This window comes from Oryctolagus cuniculus, chromosome 13 (assembly GCF_964237555.1).
Source record: "Oryctolagus cuniculus chromosome 13, mOryCun1.1, whole genome shotgun sequence".
Taxonomy (NCBI): Eukaryota; Metazoa; Chordata; class Mammalia; order Lagomorpha; family Leporidae; genus Oryctolagus; species Oryctolagus cuniculus.
This window is the reverse complement of record NC_091444.1, coordinates 40,053,712-40,070,542: the sequence shown is the minus strand read 5'-3', so window position 1 is coordinate 40,070,542 and position 16,831 is coordinate 40,053,712. Positions and strand designations below refer to the sequence as shown.

Below are 16,831 nucleotides of genomic sequence, written 5' to 3'. Positions count from 1 at the left end.
TATTCTTTTCTTTTTTTTTCTTTGATTTTTGCAACAATAGAATTTCAACCCACTCTATAATCACAGGATTAATGCACTACTGACAGTAATATTCACTAACTGAAAAGTAGAAAGACCGCAGCTCCACAGGAATATAAACAAGTTAAAAACAACAATCAAATCACAAGATGTCTGTTGCATTCATATACATTTTTTATATCCTAATTTAACAGAAATTTTCACTGTGACATTATTTAGTGATGCAGAGTATTTGCTTGTTGACTACAGTCTCTTTTTCTAAATTTATCTAGCTGAACTTTGGAATGAAAGTGAAGACGTATGTACACCTATACCTTTTCCCTGGGAGAAACTCACGTTGTTTCAAAGACTTATTTTGGTAAGATGGACCATGAGGCAATCTACATGTTTGAAGCACCTTGTTAGTAACTTAAACCCTTCGAAATTAGAATGTTAAATACAAAATACATTGATTTTAAAAGCTAACATTTAGTGAACATTAATGCTCTAGAGGGCAGAACTCACATTCGGCCCTTAATGTTTCCTTGGCTGCCTGTTCCACCGCGCGAGAGAGGAACTAGGGGCTGAGGCAGGTTAAAGCCACCACCTGCAGCGCAGGAGGCATCTCCTGTGAGTGCTCCACTTCCGATCCAGCTCCCTGCTACTGCGACTGGGGAAGCAGCAGAGGATGGCACAAGTGCTTGGGCCCCTGCACCCACGTGGGAGACCCAGAGGAAGCTCCTGGCTTTGACCTGGCCCAGCTCCAGCTACTGCAACCATTTGGGGAGTGAACCAGCAGATGGAAGATCTCTCCATCTCTCTCTCTGTCTCTGCCTTTCAAATAGATAAATATTTATTTTTAAAAAAGCAAAAAAAAAAAAAAAAAAAAAAAAAACCCTGAGAGTGCATGGCTCAGTCCTTTTGTCCCGTGCTTTGGGGATCTGTCTGCCTGCAAAGAGCACACTTCCCACCCTGCTGCTCCATTCAGCAGAAGCAGACAGACCCTGTCCTTTAAGGGCAGGCCAGAGTCTGCCTCACAGCCTCACACATGTAACAACCACCAAGAGGCCCTGGAGGTTAAAATTCACAACAGGGGAGAAATCAAGTAAAGGAGGAAGCGGCTCCGTGACGATGACAGAGAGCATAGATTCCCAGCAGTCAGGGGACCGCGCTGAGCCACTTGTCTCACTTGGCTGATTCTAATGCTGTCTCATTGATTAAACACACTGAGTGGACTCTGTTCTCTGACCCCAGATTCTTGGTGCAAAGTCAGTTCTATTTTTTTGTAAAGATTTATTTATTTGGAAGTCAGAGTTACATGAGAGAGGAGAGGCAGAGAGAGAGAGAGAGAGAGGTCCTCCATCTGCTGGTTCATTCCCCAATTGGCCACAATGGCCAGAGCTGCGTCCATCCGAAGCCAAGAGCCAGGAACTTCCTCCAGGTCTCCCACATGGGTGCAGAGGCCCAAAGACTTGGGCCATCTTCTACTGCCTTCCCAGGCCACAGCAGAGAGCTGGACCGGAAGAGGGGCAGCCAGGACAAGAACTGGCGCCCATATGGGAAGCTGGCACTGCAAGCAGCAGCTTAACCCGCTATGCCACAGCACCGGCCCCAAGTCAGTTCTGTTTTTAAAAACAAATGTCGGTATCTTATATGGGCGCCGGTTCTAGTCCCAGCTGCTCCTCTTCCAGTCCAGCTCTCTGCTGTGGCCTGGGAAAGCAGTGGAGGATGGCCCAGGTGCTTGGGCCCCTGCACCCATGTGGGAGAAGCTCCTGGCTCCTGGCTTTGGATCGGCGCGGCTCCGGCCGTTGCAGCCATTTGGGGAGTGAACCAATGGAAGGAGGACCTTTCTGTCTGCTCTCCTTCTCATTGTCTGTAACTCTGCATCTCAAATAAAATAAATAAAATCTTAAAAAAAAAAAAAATGAGGGGTGTATGGTTTGAAGCAGCAGGTAAGTAGCCACTTGAAATGCCTGCATCCACCTATCAGGAGTGCCTGGGTTCCAGTCCTGGCTCCACCACTGCCACTTCCAATTCAGCTTCTTGCTAATGTGCACCCTAGGAGGCCACAGGTGATGGCTCAAATATTTAGATCTCTGCCACCCACATGGGAGACCCGGACTGAGTTCCAGGCTCCTGCCATCAGCCTGATCCAGTCCTGGCTATTGCAGGCATTTGGGGAGTGAACTACTGAATTGAAGATCTCTGTCTCTCTCTCTCTCTCTCTCTCTCTCTCTATATATATATATATATATATGTTTACCTTTCAAGTAAAATGAAAATAAGTAAATAAATAAATTTTAAACATAAAAAGTTTTAATAAATGATGCATTGAAGTATAATAAAATTCTGAGCTTAATTTTACCAAAAAAAAGAAAAAAGAAAAACAGAAAAGAGCAGAATTAAATATGTTAAATATGAAATTGGCAATATTTGGCAGTGTCTCTATTTGTTTTAAGAGGTAGAACAAGAGCTTCCACCTGCTGGTTCACCCCCCACCCACCTCCTCCATGGCCCCCAGTGGCAGGGACTGGGCCAGGGCTGAAGCCAGGAGCTGAAAACTCTATCCAGGTCTCCCACAGGAAGTGAGTACTTGAGCCATCACCACTGCCTCCCAGGGGCTGCATTAACAGGAAACTGGAATCAGAATCCAGGGCATCCACTAAACCCAGGCACTCCCATATGGGATGCACCAGCATCCTAACCACTAAGCCAAACACCTCCACCCTGGCAGGTTTTGTTTTGTGAAGATTGATTGATCTGAAAGAGTTACAGAGGGAGAGACCTTCCATCTGCTAGTTCCCTCCCCAGATGATCACAGCAGCAAGCGCTAAGCCAAGCCAAAGCCTGCACAGTTTTTGACTTACAGAAATGGCAGCTTCCCCTGGTTCAACTCTGCGCATCCACACAGACAACCAGACACACAGTTTCCGTTTTGCCTTAGGTGATGGATTCCTGGATCCCGAACATGCTCACGACATACTTCGAATCTTTTCTGTACAAAGATAGCACAGAAGTAATTTGGGTAGAACAATTTTCATGGGAAAGGCCTTTCCTCTGAAATTTGCAATGATGTCCAATAGACTTGAACCTCTGCTTTACAGTATGTGTGCTGTTTACAGAATCTTTCAGACCATCTAGAATTCTTTTCTATTTATATAAACACACAAAGATTGTGCTATTTTATTTTCACTATATAATGGAAAAATTAACATTCTTCTAAGTGTGATATCCCAGTTTCCTGTCCCACCACCACTGTGATGCTTTCTTGCTCTAGACATGTAAAGCAGAGCAGAGAGGACCCTAGGGGAGGGGCTGTTTTTGCAGAATCAAGGAGCAGAACTTGTATCTTTTCATCCAGAGTGAGGTCTCACTCAGCAGGATCTAGAAGGCCATGGTGGCCGTTTCCCGTTAAACTCCCCCCAAGCTTGTCAGGTTTGTTGCATTTTGCCATGAAGAGGAGTCCCCTGAGAGGTTTTAAAAATTACTTTCTCTTCCACATCTTCTTTCCTAGATTAAAATTCTGAGACCTGATCATTTAAGGAAATCAGTGAGAAAATTTATAGCTGAAAAAATGGGAAATGAGTATCTTCCTAGAACCGGGCTTAATCTGAAAGAATCATACGAGGGATCAAATGCCAGGACGCCCCTGGTCCTCATCCACTCTCCTGGTAAGCTGTGTGTGAGTCCTTGAGACGAGTGATGAGCTGTTCATCACTGATGGGGAGCAGTAGGTTCGGTGTCCGGTTATTCCATGTTTAAAATATTTCCTATCCTTGCTCAAACATTTTGGAAAAGGGATGGAGTAAAATTTTAAACTACATTAAAAATGAATCTTTCTAAAAATACAAAAGAACTAAGAGAAATAAAACCTCCCAGGTTTACAAATACAGAAAAGCTTATCGGTGCTAACTTTCTTTGCAGAGGATACCTTATAAACACACATTATTGTTCTGAAACTTGGCATTGCCCCTACACTTACTATCTGCTTTAGTTAACATTGACTTGAGTAAAAACATATATGTTATAAAATAAACTATCAGAATTTCACCCTTGTATTCCTTAGTAAAACTCGAAATGCCTTTTTTTTTTCTCTTTCTTGTCTTTGGCATGTAGACCTGAAGTACAGTATCTCCTCCTAAGCACACTGTTCTCTTCATTTAGCATGTTCTCTGTAGTCTCCAAGTCCAAATCCTTGAGAATCTGCCATTTTCACACTTTGATCCCCTTACCTGACAGCCTTGTCCAGAGTGCCCCTCCCGGAGGCTTTCTCCCCTGGAGCGTTTCCACGTAAAGAACCCAGCTATTTGCCTGAGACTCACAGCCCGTGCTGACCACTCCCTGTAGACGTAGGTCAGATGGCGTCGAGGGCCCTCTCCATCACATCCTATTCTAAACAACAGAATAGAAAAAAGAAGGGCACAGCTTCTCCCTTCCGGGACATACCCAAGGTATTACACAGCCCTCCTGCTAAGAACTGCTGCTGCCGAAACCCACTTCCCAAACTTAGACGCCCATACCTGGCTGCGACAGAGGCTAAAAAATGCACCCTCTGCGCTGATTACACGGCCACCTGGAGCAACGCCGGCCTCCAGCTACCGGGGAGGAGGAGACAAGGAGATGCACGAGTAGACAACCAGCAGGTGCCGCTGAGGCCAGGTGCCGTCATCCCAAGTGTCAGAAAAACTAGGTTTCCCAGCCAGCGAGAGCCACAGAGCCGAAACTTGAGCCCTGGGCTCTAATTTCAGAGCTTGTCTTTCCGCTGTGGCCACACCGTGGCTTCCACCCTATCAATGCAGGTTTGTGCTTTTTAAGAGAGAGTTAAGTGAGCTTACGCGGTCGTGTCGCTCTCCACGTTCTTATACAGGGATTGACCCCACCGACATGCTCCTGAAATTCGCACAGGAGTTGAAAGGAACAACGAGTCACGTGACCATGATCTCCTTGGGCCGCGGCCAGGCAGCTAAAGCCGAGGACCTCATCGCTAAAGCGCTAACCAAAACGGAGCAGCAGTGGGTCTTCCTCCAGAATTGCCACTTAGCAGCGGCATTTGTGCCAAGGCTCTGCGCTATTGTAGAATCGTAAGAGCTTTACGTTCATTCGTGGGGAGAGATCAAGTTGGTTAGGAAAACTGTGAACTAAAGTCGGGGACAGGAATGAGTTCTGTGTGTACACGATGATTATGCTTTGGGCCTGTCCAAGGGAACTTAAGCTCTTTTACGTGGATGGGTTCTCTTTTCTCCAAGAACTTGAAAGCTATGCTAGAAAGGCACTGATATTTACTAGCAGAAAAGTCTCTTTAGTGTTTGTTGTTTGCCTTAGCGATCATTTTTTTCTCTCCTGAAACTCTCCATGGGCACACATGCTTGCATACATACTATAGGCCAGTGTGTAGCTCCATAAATGCCATGCTTTTTAACATCCTCTGTGATTGTGGACAGCAGAGTACAGTACCTCCTATCCAGAGTTCAGTGATGATTCCCTTACTGGCCTATAATTGGTGTCCATTCTGACTTTCCCTGCTCAGCCCACTTTTCTAGGCTGGACCTCCCAAAACACTGGTTCTCCATAGGTTCAGCCTTCTTGCTTGCAGTGGAAGTTAAGCCTTTCTTGTTTGAAAGTTCCTTCCTGTAACCTTGAGTGAAGAATTAGCAGTGTGGTAATTCACAATATTTTAAGCCATCACAGCCTTGCTGTTCTCTCTGATTGACTTTGTATGGCCCATTGTTGGGAGTGTGGGGGGATGTTTTTAAATGAAGTTCTTTTAGTACTGGTATTTTCATACTTTGAGTGCACGCAGGAGATTATAAAACCAAAATGCAACTACCAGACTTAAATCTCTAAAATCTGCCCTACTGTCATTCATGCTATTCTTGGAGTGTTTTCCTTTTTTTTCTTTCTTTTTTTAAAGTATTTATTTGAAAGGCAGAATGACAGAGAAGATGCAGAGAGAAGGAGAGAGAGAGAGGGAGAGAGAGAGCGCTATCTTCTATCTGCTGGATCACTCCCCAAATGCCTGAAACAGCCGGGACTAAACAGAGCTGAAGCCAGGAGCCAGGAACTCCATCCAAGTCCCCCACAGGGTGGCAGGGGCCCAAGTACTTGGGCCATCACCTGCTGCTTTCCCAGGTGCATTAGCAAGAAATGGGATGGGAAGTGGAGTAGCAGGGACTCAGAATGGCACTCTGACATGGAATGCAAGTGCCCCAAGCAGCAGCTGCACTTGCTGTGCCACGGTACGCACCCCATACTGTTACTCCTGAAGCAGTTTAGAAATAAGTTAATATTTTCTGTCATTGACATTTATTGTGTCACCTGGGAGTCAGAAATGAAGATTGGCCAGCGGATTTCAGTGGATGTGCGCTTTGAAAGTTGACGTGATAGTTTCTGCCACATCTTTCATTCCCTGTTCTTTCAAAAGTAGTGGTAGAACATCTGCTACTTCCCAGCTCTCATCAGACACACAGCCCAGACCAGACAGATTCCACAGCAGCACACAGAGTACACTAATGTGGAGAGACACACAGTGCAATGGCCAGTAGCCATGTGTCACGAAAAAGAAATTAGGGACATGTTCCTCAGAACACAATTGCAAAATCTTACTGAGTAATTAATGATACACTAAAATTCAATATAATCAGAGTGTGATTTAAAAAATCCATATTTGCTTATTAAGTGAAACCTTAGATATTTAGATTATAACTCTAGAAGCCTAGTGAAGAGAAAAATATGAAGAAAAAATGTTTCTTAAGTTTAGTAATTAAAGAAATATGTTCATAATTTCTTTTTTTTTTTAAGATTTATTTATTTATTTGAAAGGCAGAGTTACAGAGAGGCAGAGGCACAGAGAGAGAGAGAAGCCTTCCATCTGCTGGTTCACTCCCCAAATGGCCAAAACGGCCAGAGCAGGGCTGATCCAAAGCCAGAAGCCAGGAACTTCCTCTCGGTCTCACAGCGGGTGCAGGGGCACAAGGACTCAGGCCATCCTCTACTGTTTTCCCAGGCCATAGCAGAAAGCTGGGTCAGAAGTGGAGCAGCTGGGACTCGAACTGGCGCCGATATGGGATGCCGGCACTGCAGGCAGTGGTTTTACCCACTATGCCACAGCACCGGCCCCTTCACAGTTTCTTTCTAGGAGGGAAAATACCAACAGTATGTACTATATAATATTTTTATTTTGAAAATGAGAGAAGGGTCTCTGGTATAGCGGTTAAGACGGCAGTTGAGAGTGCCTGGGTAAAAGTCCTGGCTGTGTTCTGGATTCCAGCTTCCTACTATTGCACCTGGGGAGGCAAGCAAATGATGACTCCATGCACATGGGACACCTGGATTGAGTTCTGGGCTATTGGCTTTGACCTGGCCTAGCCCTAGTTGCTGGCATTTGGGGAATGAGCCAGTAAAAGGAAGATCGATCTCTCTTTGTCTAGTTTGCAAATAAATAATAATAAATTTAAAATATGAGCAGGACAGCAGAACTAAAAAATAAAACTATACTTAAGGGGCCGGTACTGTGACATAGCAGGTGAGGCCACCACCTACAGTGCCGGCATCCCATTTGAGCATTGGTTTGAGTCCCTGCTGCCCCACTTCCAATGCAGCTCTCTGCTAATGTGCCTGGGAAGGCAGTGGAGGATGGCCCAAGTGCTTGGGCCCCCGCACCCACGTGGAAGACCTGGAAGAAGCTCCTGGCTCCTGCCTTTGGATCAGCTCAGCCTCAAATGTTGCTGCCATTTGGGGAGGGAACCAGCAGATGAAAGATCTCTCTACCTCTACCTCTACCTCTACCTCTGTGTGTAATTCTGCCTTTCAAATAAATAAAATAAGTCTTTTTTTTTTTTTGACAGGCAGAGTGCACAGTGAGAGAGAGAGAGAGAGAGAGGGAGAAAGGTCTTCCCTTTTGCCGTAGGTTCACCCTCCAATGGCCGCCACGGCCAGCGCGCTGTGGCCAGCGCATCGCGCTGATCCGAAGCCAGGAGCCAGGTGCTTCTCCTGGTCTCCCATGGGGTGCAGGGCCCAAGCACCTGGGCCATCCTCCACTGCACTCCCTGGCCACAGCAGAGAGCTGGCCTGGAAGAGGGGCAACCGGGACTGAATCCGGCGCCCCAACTGGGACTAGAACTCGGTGTGCCGGCGCCGCAAGGCGGAGGATCAGCCTATTGAGCCGCGGCGCCAGCAAAATAAGTCTTTTAAAAAATTATTTGTCACTTCAAACATTGAAATGAGTGACTCTGAGAACATGGTGGCTTTGTTTAAAATTTTCACATTCAGATATTTATAAACATCTTATGTTACAGACTTAATGATCCAGACATGAAAATACACCCTGAGTTTAGGCTGTGGTTAAGCACAAGATCAGACAGCTCTATCCCGGCTCCCATTCTTCAGGCAGGCGTGAAGGTAAGAACAGAGCACAGCAGGTCCTACACCGACCGAGGAACCCAGCACCCGGTTGGCATGTGGATCCTGCATTCATAGTTCTGAATTAAGACAATAATTCCTGCCCGCTGATGCTGGTGTGCTAATTGTGTGCCTTCTGCTGGTCTTACACGAGGGACCAGGAAAGATGCTGGATAGCAGACAGGATCTCTGCTCTCAGGTAATTCACAGTGTAGGCCTTGGTTTTCCCCCATGAGGGTGTTACCAACCAAAATAGATCACGAGCGGCCTTTTCCTGCCTTCTCTTCTCTAGCTCTTTCTGGCTTCTGCCAGCTTCGCCGTCTGACAACTCATCAGTTCTCTGAGAAGAGTCTAGCCAAAAGCAGGCCGAGCATCATTATTAAAAAGTCCTCAGTAATGATTCTGTGACTTCTGCTCCTATCCGCCCCGAGGTTGAGTGCGTAGTAGACTTGGTCAGTTCTGTCCAGCAAGGGCACAGCTAACCCAGACTAGGTCCCAGCAGTGGCACAGGGAGTTCGCTGTGCCCCGACACACAAGCCGGTACACACTTGGCGCTGGAGCAGACTCGATGAGGAATGGAGGAAAGTAGCTGGAGGAGGCTCCCTCCTGGCAGAATCCCAATCCAGCCTGAAACGAGTCCAGCTCGCTCTTGGGAAAGCAGGAGGTTTCCCGTCCCTGCTCCCAGTTCTCGACCACCCCCGGCATGCACTTGCAAGACAGACGGCGCTGAGCCACCTCCAGCAGCACCACTCCTGGGGCACGAATGAGGATCAGAGGAATCCGCAGCTTTTAGGGTGAGGCCCGAGCTGTTCCATGTGTCCCTCAGAGTCTGGCAGACTCTGATCTCAAAGAGCCTTTCCCCTGGAGCCAGAGTGGGGAATACGGGCAGAAGTGATAGGGGTGGAGGAATGAGAGGTGGCGGAGAGGGAGAGAGAGCCTCACGGAACACTTCATCTTAAGTAGGCCCATAGCCCCAGTCTACGTTACAGCTCCATTAGTGGGTGCATTTTTTTTTTTTTTTGACAGGAAGAGTTAGAGAGACAGAGAAAGGTCTTCCTTTCCGTTGGTTCACCCCCAAAATGGCCGCTACAGCCGGCACACTGCGCCCATCCGAAGCCAGGAGCCAGGTGCTTCTCCTGGTCTCCCATGGGGTGCAGGGCCCAAGCACTTGGGCCATCCTCCACTGCACTCCTGGGCCACAGCAGAAAGCTGGCCTGGAAGAGGAGCAACCGGGACAGAATCTGGCGCCCCAACCGGGACTAGAACCCGGGGTGCCGGCGCCGCAGGCGAGGATTAGCCAAGTGAGCCCCGGCGCCAGCCAAGTGTGTGCATTTTTAATGTGGTTATAATTAGTGCATCAGAAGAATTTATGAGATTTATCGTTATCTATACAGACAGACATGATAATTTCCTCAATATATAAATTAGAGCACTTAGAAAAAAGGAAAATACTAACATCCCGAAAAAAATAGGCAAAGGACACAAGAGGTAAATAGACATCTGAAAAAAAGTTCAGCCTTTAAAAAAAAAATCAAAACAATGAGATAGCTTTCATGGTCCACCAGATCGGGAAAGATTAAACATCAGTAATGTAGTTAGTGCTATGAAGTAACTGTTCTTACACAGCGTTGACAAAGTAATATGAGAAGACATTAATCCAGAAGGGAAAGTGATTTTGCTATATACACGCACACAGATAACAGATACGAGGGTACTTCTAAAAGTTCATGGAAAATGGAACGAAAAGGTAAGGTTATTTTGTTGCAAAAAAAATTGGAAATCATTACATAGTTTTCTCATAATAAACATTTCCATGAACTTTGTAAAGATCCCTCATATGCATAGATTTCACAAATTTTTACAACAAAAATAAACTTACCTTTTAATTGTACTATCCATGAACTTTTTGAAGTTCCTGTGTGTGTGTGTGTGTGTGTGTGTGTGTAGCCTTTGACATTTTATACAGTTGGATGAGGCGAGCCGCTTCTAGAAGGCCACATAAGCGGTGGGGTGTTGATGCGGAGCAGCAGTGTGCTGACTCCATCATCAGATCGCCGTGCCCATCTTTCCTTCCTGCGGCGCTCTCTGCCCTGCGGGTGTGTCCTGTAAGAGGGCAGGCAGACGCCTACTCTAGAGACACAAGAAGAGGTTTTGGAAAGAAGCAGCAGCAGTCAGGAAAGGTCATCCTGACCTCCTGCTCATCTCTGCAGTCAGGGCCTCTGCGCAGAGAGAAAGCTGCAGCCTGCATGCACGCGTGTGTGGCAGGCGGATGAGCTGGCGCTGTGGCACATAAGCCACCGCCCGGAGCACCCCATCCTATACCAGTCCCATTCCAAAGCGCCGGTTCCGCTGCTCCGCTTCCTTCCCTGCTTCCCGCTCCTGTGCCTGGGGAAGCAGTGAGTGATGGCCCAAATGCTGCGGCCCCTCCTACCCACGTGGGAGACCCGGCGCAGTTACTGTCACCTGGCTTCAGCCTGGTCTAGCCCAGGCTATTGCAGGCATTTGGGGATTGAACCAGCAGATCAAAGAATTCTCTCTCTTTCTCCCTCTCTCTTTCCACACCCCTCCCACCCTCTCCTCTCTGTCTTCCCCCTCTTCCCTCCCTGTCACTCTGCCTTTCAAATATATAAATCTTAAAAAGAAAAAGAAAGGCAAGCCTACCGTGGAAGATGGACAATGTCTCGTGTACCGGTGCTTCCCAGAACCACTTGCTCACATTCAGATCCTTACAGACAGGAGGCAGCTGGTCATCCACCCTCTGGAGCCACTTACTTCACATTCTGTGCTAATAAAACTGAAAGCCATTTTTGTCCACTCCAGGGCTGTCCAAGCCTAGAGAACTGTTAGATTCTCTCTCTCCCCCCTCCCTCTCTCCGTCTCTCTCTCTGTTGTGGGAGGGGAGGAGGGGCTGCTGTGCCAGCCTTTCTGTCTAAGCTCCAAGCTTCCTGATTTGAGCTCCCACTGACTCCCACCGCCCCTGCCCATGAAGGGAACACCGACAGGAGCAGCTCTGTGAGCAGATAGCCATTCCTGCCTCAAGGGCTCATGTTCACATGCACACACAGGCGCACACACATCCAAGTGACATAGATGCATATCTCCACACTTACATGTATTATAAGACATACCCACACCATCTCCGTGTGGTACTTAATACTGCTGTTTTTTGATTTGTGAATGAATTTTGAATTACAGTCCTAGCTTGTGTGTGTGTATGTGTGTGTGTGTGTATACATTGTGCACACAAGGTAGCATCTCAGAATCTGCACCATTGCAGACTGAACACTCTCCCAAAAAGCTCTCCTGTGATGGTGTCCCCACTTCCCCACCTCACCCCCAGTCCCTTATCACTTCAGTTACCCTAATTGAGTCAACCAAATGGATTTTCAATGCAGGCAAAACCATTTAGTAACATACCAAATGAATGGTTTCCCTACTTTTTTTTTTTAAGATTTTTATTTATTTAGTTGAGAAGTAGAGTTCCAGACAGAGGGAGAGAAGACCAATAGAAAGATCTTTCATCCACTGGTTCTCTCCCCCAAATGGCCACAGTTTGATCTGGGTCAATCTGAAGCCAGGAGCCAGGAGCTTCCTCCAGTCTCCCACGTGGGTACAGGGGCCCAAGGACTTGGGCCATCTTCTACTGCTTTCCTAGACCATCAGCAGGGAGCTGGATTGGAAGAGGAGCAGCCAGGACTAGAACAGTACCCATACAGATGCTGGTGCCACAGGTGGAGGCTTAGCCCAGTGCACCACAGCACCAGCCCCGAATTGCTTCCCTTAATATCTGGGAGGACCAGCTGGGTTCGTTGGTGGCATTAGTGCTCTGTTTCCTGCGATTCTGCACCCTGCTGAGGCCTTGCAGCCCTGATGCTGTTCCTGCACTTAGCTGCCACGGAGCCCTCTGTTTCGACTACAGAGACTTCTCATTGTCAGACGTGCCAAAATGCTGTGCTTCCCAAACCCTATACTCACAGTGGACAGCAGCGCCTTCAATCACAGTATCACACTTGCCTTAAAATGTGAACCGGAACGACGTGAAAACCTGGGGCAATCCTTGTACAGAAGTTGTTGGATGATTAGCGCAGCATCTTTGATCTGCCGGTACCCCTGGAAGCAGTTCCCTTCTTCCCTGGGTCCGCCCCCAGTGCTACCTGGCAGAGCCCACTGTGGGCCCACTGCCTGCACCTGCACTCACCTGCCCTTTTTGTTCACATCTGTTTTAAGATTATCATGGAGTCTCCCCAGGGCCTGAAGAGTAATTTGCTTCAGACGTTCGGCTATGGTGGGAGCGGAGAGATAACGGAAGACATATTTGAGCAGCCCAACTGTGGACCGTGGTGGAAAAAGCTGTTATTCACCGTCTGTTTTACCCATGCTGTGATCAATGAGAGGAGGAGCTATGGAACATCAGGCTGGAATATCCCTTACCTGTTCAGTTCTTCAGACGTGGAGGTGAGTGTGCTCTCTTCAGAGCAAAGAGTAACCTCTAACAGTAAGGTGCAGACTGAAAGCCTGCTATGCATCTACACAGACACTCAGTGTTTTGTGTGCTGGTGAGAAAATGAACTCTAACTAGGTAATATGGGCTGATTTTAAAACTGTGGACTTTGAAGCCAACTTTTCTGGAATCAGTTTATAGTTCCACTACTGATAGTTGTACCTGTGTTTTAATCCATTGGGAAAGCTAATTAATGTCTCCAGGTCATAGTTTCCTTGACCAAATAAGTGGTGACCTAATAGTCAAGACACAGATAATAAATTTAGCACAATATTTGCAGTGCAAGTGACTGGCAAGTGTTCATATCTACATAAATAGTTCTTGCATATCAACAAGAAAAATACAACTCAAAGGAAAAACAGCCATTGTTCAGAATATCAAACCTAAGTGTTCAAGTCTAGTTGCTCTGACCAGCTCCCTGTCAATCCACCTGAGAAAGCAGCAGAAGATGGCCCAAGTGCTTGGGCCCCTGCCACTCATATGGGAGACCCAAGTGGAGTTCTGGGCTCCTGGTTTTGGCCTGGACCAGCCCCAGTCACAGCCACTGTGGTCATTTTTCAGAGTCTAGTCAGTACGGGGAAGTCTCTCCCCATGCCCATCACTCTATCTTTCAAATACATATTTTAAAAAAAAAAAAGATTGTCAAAATAACCAGTACCAGGTGATCTACAAATAAACTAAGAGCAAGGTGCCACCTATCAGACTAGCAAACACTAAGTACAGCCATCCCTCAGTATCCAGAAGGGGTTGGTTCGAGGACTCCCTTAGACACCAGATTCTCTGGATCTTCAAGTCCCTTGCATGAGATGACAACATTTGCATATAACCTACATATGTCCTCCAATATCCTTTAAATCATTTCTGTGTCACTTATAATACCCAATACAATGTAAGTAGTTGTATTCTGTAGTGCTTAGAGACTAATGACAAAGAAAAAGTCTGTACATGTTCAGAACAGGTGTGATTGTTCTCGAATATTTTCCCTTTGGGGTTGGCTGAATCCACAGGTGCAGAATCTCTGCATACAGAGGGCTGGCTGTAGAATATCATCTCCTGTTAGCAGTGAGGGTGAGAGAAGGCTGACAAAGAGTTGTTTGACACACTGTTAGTGAGAGTAGAATTGTTACAGCCAAGATGCTTTGTCCACATGCAGGGCGGAATGTGTGCTGAGCTAGCATTTGCAGAAGGGAAGACAAGAAAGAATCGAGGTGGAAAGGGAGAGAGGGAGAGGAGAAATAGATGAAGGACAGGGCAGGCATAGAAAAGGAGAGAGAGAGGGTAGGAGGCGGGGGAAAGAGTGTGCATGGGTTACTTAGAATACCTGTTTGAGGATGCCCAAGAATTGGCTCTCAGTGATGGTTTCTAACAGCTACAGTGGGGGTGAAGACAGCTTACTCTCCCTTGTTCATTCTTTTGCACCTTTTGAATTCTGCACCCTAATTTTGTTTGTTTAGCCAGAAAAAAGCCATAATTATTGCAAAATTCAGTGTTCGACGACAAAAAAACCCACGTGAATAAAAGCATATTTCCTAATATGTTTATTCCTCTTGCTGTTTCATTATATTTTTGAAAGAGAGACTATGCATATCCATTTGAGAGTTGTTGATTTTATGTTAACATGTCAGAGTAAGCCAAACACACATGCTGAACTGAAATCGACCAGCGGGTTTTCTACAGGTGGCCACGAAGGTGCTGGGGAACGTGCTGACTCCGCCGGCAGAGGTTCCCTGGCAGGCACTGCACTGCCTCATCGGGGAAGTGGTTTACGGCAGCCAGGTGACCGACCCCTGGGACGAGCGATGCTTGAAGACCCTGCTCCACATGCTCTGTAAACCTGACGTGCTGAGAGATGACTTCAGCTTCTCTTGTGATGAGGTAAGAAAAACATTATCTTCTCATATTACTCAGTTTTTTTTAAAGAAGATTTATTTGTTTATTTGAAATGCAGAGTTGCAGAGAGATAAAGGCAGAGACAGAGAGAGAGGTCTTCCACCCACTGGTTCACTCCCCAAATGGCTGCAAGAGCCACAACTGGGCCTATCCAAAGCCAGAAGCCAGGAGCTTCTCCTAGGTCTCCCACATGAGTGCAGGGGCCCAAGCACTTGGGCCGTTTCTACTGCTTCCCCAGACCATCAGCAGGGAGCTGGATCAGAAGCGGAATAGCTGGGACTCAAACCAGTGCCTACAGGAGATGCTGGTACTGCAGACGGTGGCTTACCCCCCTGCACCACACCGCTGGCCCAAACTTTCAGTACAGTATTACAGAAGTAATTTACCCATTACTCTGCCCAGTACTGAATTCTGCAGGGCAGTAAATAGGAATGATGAAGAACTGGTCACACCCTCTGAGCCCGTAGGGTGTTACCTACGAGGGACAAGGAAGCACAGGCTAGCCAGCACGTACAGATGTTCCATGCCACGCGGCTGATGAATGTTTCTCATTTAATGCCCCAGACAAGCCTGTGGAGTAGATGCTACTCCTGGCTTACAGGTGAGGAAGCAGTTCACAGACTGCTAGCATACGAGAAGTAGACAGCAGAGCTGAGACTCCAGGAGGTGCCCCTACCATGAGTACTCAAGAAGGCAAAATTCTGCACTTTGGCTTGTCCTTGGTCCTCTCTTCTTCCCTCCCTTGCCTCCACAAATGTGTAGCAGAAAATTCTAGGCTCACTAGCAGCGGCTAGGCCCTCCCACGTGGCAGCCAGCAGAGCTGACCTTAGGGTGTGGAGAGTGGGACTTGACGTCAGTCTTGATGCGTACCAATGGGGTAAGGAAGGTGAGTGGAAGACAAGAAGGAAGACGATGCCCGGTGAGTTGGTGTGGGCCTGGTACCACCGAGGGGTGCAGGGGTCATCTCCAGGCGGCCATCAGCCTATGGCCGTGAAAGTGGAGAGTCAGACAAAATGGGAGGTGTGGTATGTCAGGTAGGTTCTTGAAGACACTGCTAGAATGGATACTTTTTTTTTTTCTTTCTCTCTCTTTTTTTTTTTTTTTTTTTTTCTTGATAGGCAGAGTGGACAGTGAGAGAGAGAGAAAGAGAGAAAGGTCTTCCTTTGCCATTGGTTCACCCTCCAGTGGCCGGCGCACCGCGCTGATCCAATGGCAGGAGCCAGGTGCTTCTCCTGGTCTCCCATGGGGTGCAGGGCCCAAGCACTTGGGCCATCCTCCACTGCACTCCCTGGCCACAGCAGAGAGCTGGCCTGGAAGAGGGGCAACCGGGACAGAATCCGGCGCCCCGACCGGGACTAGAACCCGGTGTGCCAGCGCCGCAGGCAGAGGATTAGCCTAGTGAGCCACGGCGCCTGCCCGAATAAATAAATCTTTAAAAAAATTTCACCCTTGAGGAAATCCTTTAAATCATTGAAAAAGTGCAACATGTATCATTTTTTATACATATTGTTAGATTACATATGCATAAGTGATTAAGGTATATGGTAACATACAATTAGGTTGTGAGAATTATTTCAGATGATAGAAACATTCTGAAATCATCGATTTCCAACTGTTTTTTAATCTTTCTTTTTAAAAATTTTAAAATATTTATTGATGATGCAGAGAGGTAAAAAGAGACGAGGCAGGCAGACAGAGGCTTCCGTGTACTGATTCACTCCCCACATCCCCACAGCAGCCAGGGCTGGGTGAGCCAAAGCCAAGAGTGGGGGACTCAACCCAGGTCTTCCACATGGGTATCCAGGACCCAGTTACTTGAGGACTTACCAGGAAGCTGGAATCAGGGGGCAGAGTCAGGATTCCAACCCAAGTGCCCCAGTATGGGATGCAGGCATCCACTTCCATACATTCTGATCATGTCGTGACTAAAACACTGAAGATTTTATCACAGTTCCAAACTGGTGGCTTTTCCTGTTTGTCATAATCTTAGCTTCTGCAGATCATTGCTCAGTGACTCCGTTATTTGCTGTTTCCTTGTGGCCTTCT

General features: G+C 47.2%; 1 protein-coding gene across 1 annotated transcript in view; it reads left to right on the top strand.

The window, feature by feature from the left end:
• The window catches only part of DNAH14 (dynein axonemal heavy chain 14), a 344,335-nt gene that overhangs the window by 303,312 nt on the left and 24,192 nt on the right, over nucleotides 1–16,831 (top strand). The window contains exons 74-79 of the mRNA XM_070055424.1: nucleotides 291–376; nucleotides 3,512–3,668; nucleotides 4,865–5,078; nucleotides 8,292–8,394; nucleotides 12,622–12,849; nucleotides 14,573–14,770. Of these exons, the coding sequence (XP_069911525.1) occupies nucleotides 291–376; nucleotides 3,512–3,668; nucleotides 4,865–5,078; nucleotides 8,292–8,394; nucleotides 12,622–12,849; nucleotides 14,573–14,770 (986 nt within the window). The remainder of the gene's footprint in view (nucleotides 1–290; nucleotides 377–3,511; nucleotides 3,669–4,864; nucleotides 5,079–8,291; nucleotides 8,395–12,621; nucleotides 12,850–14,572; nucleotides 14,771–16,831) is intronic.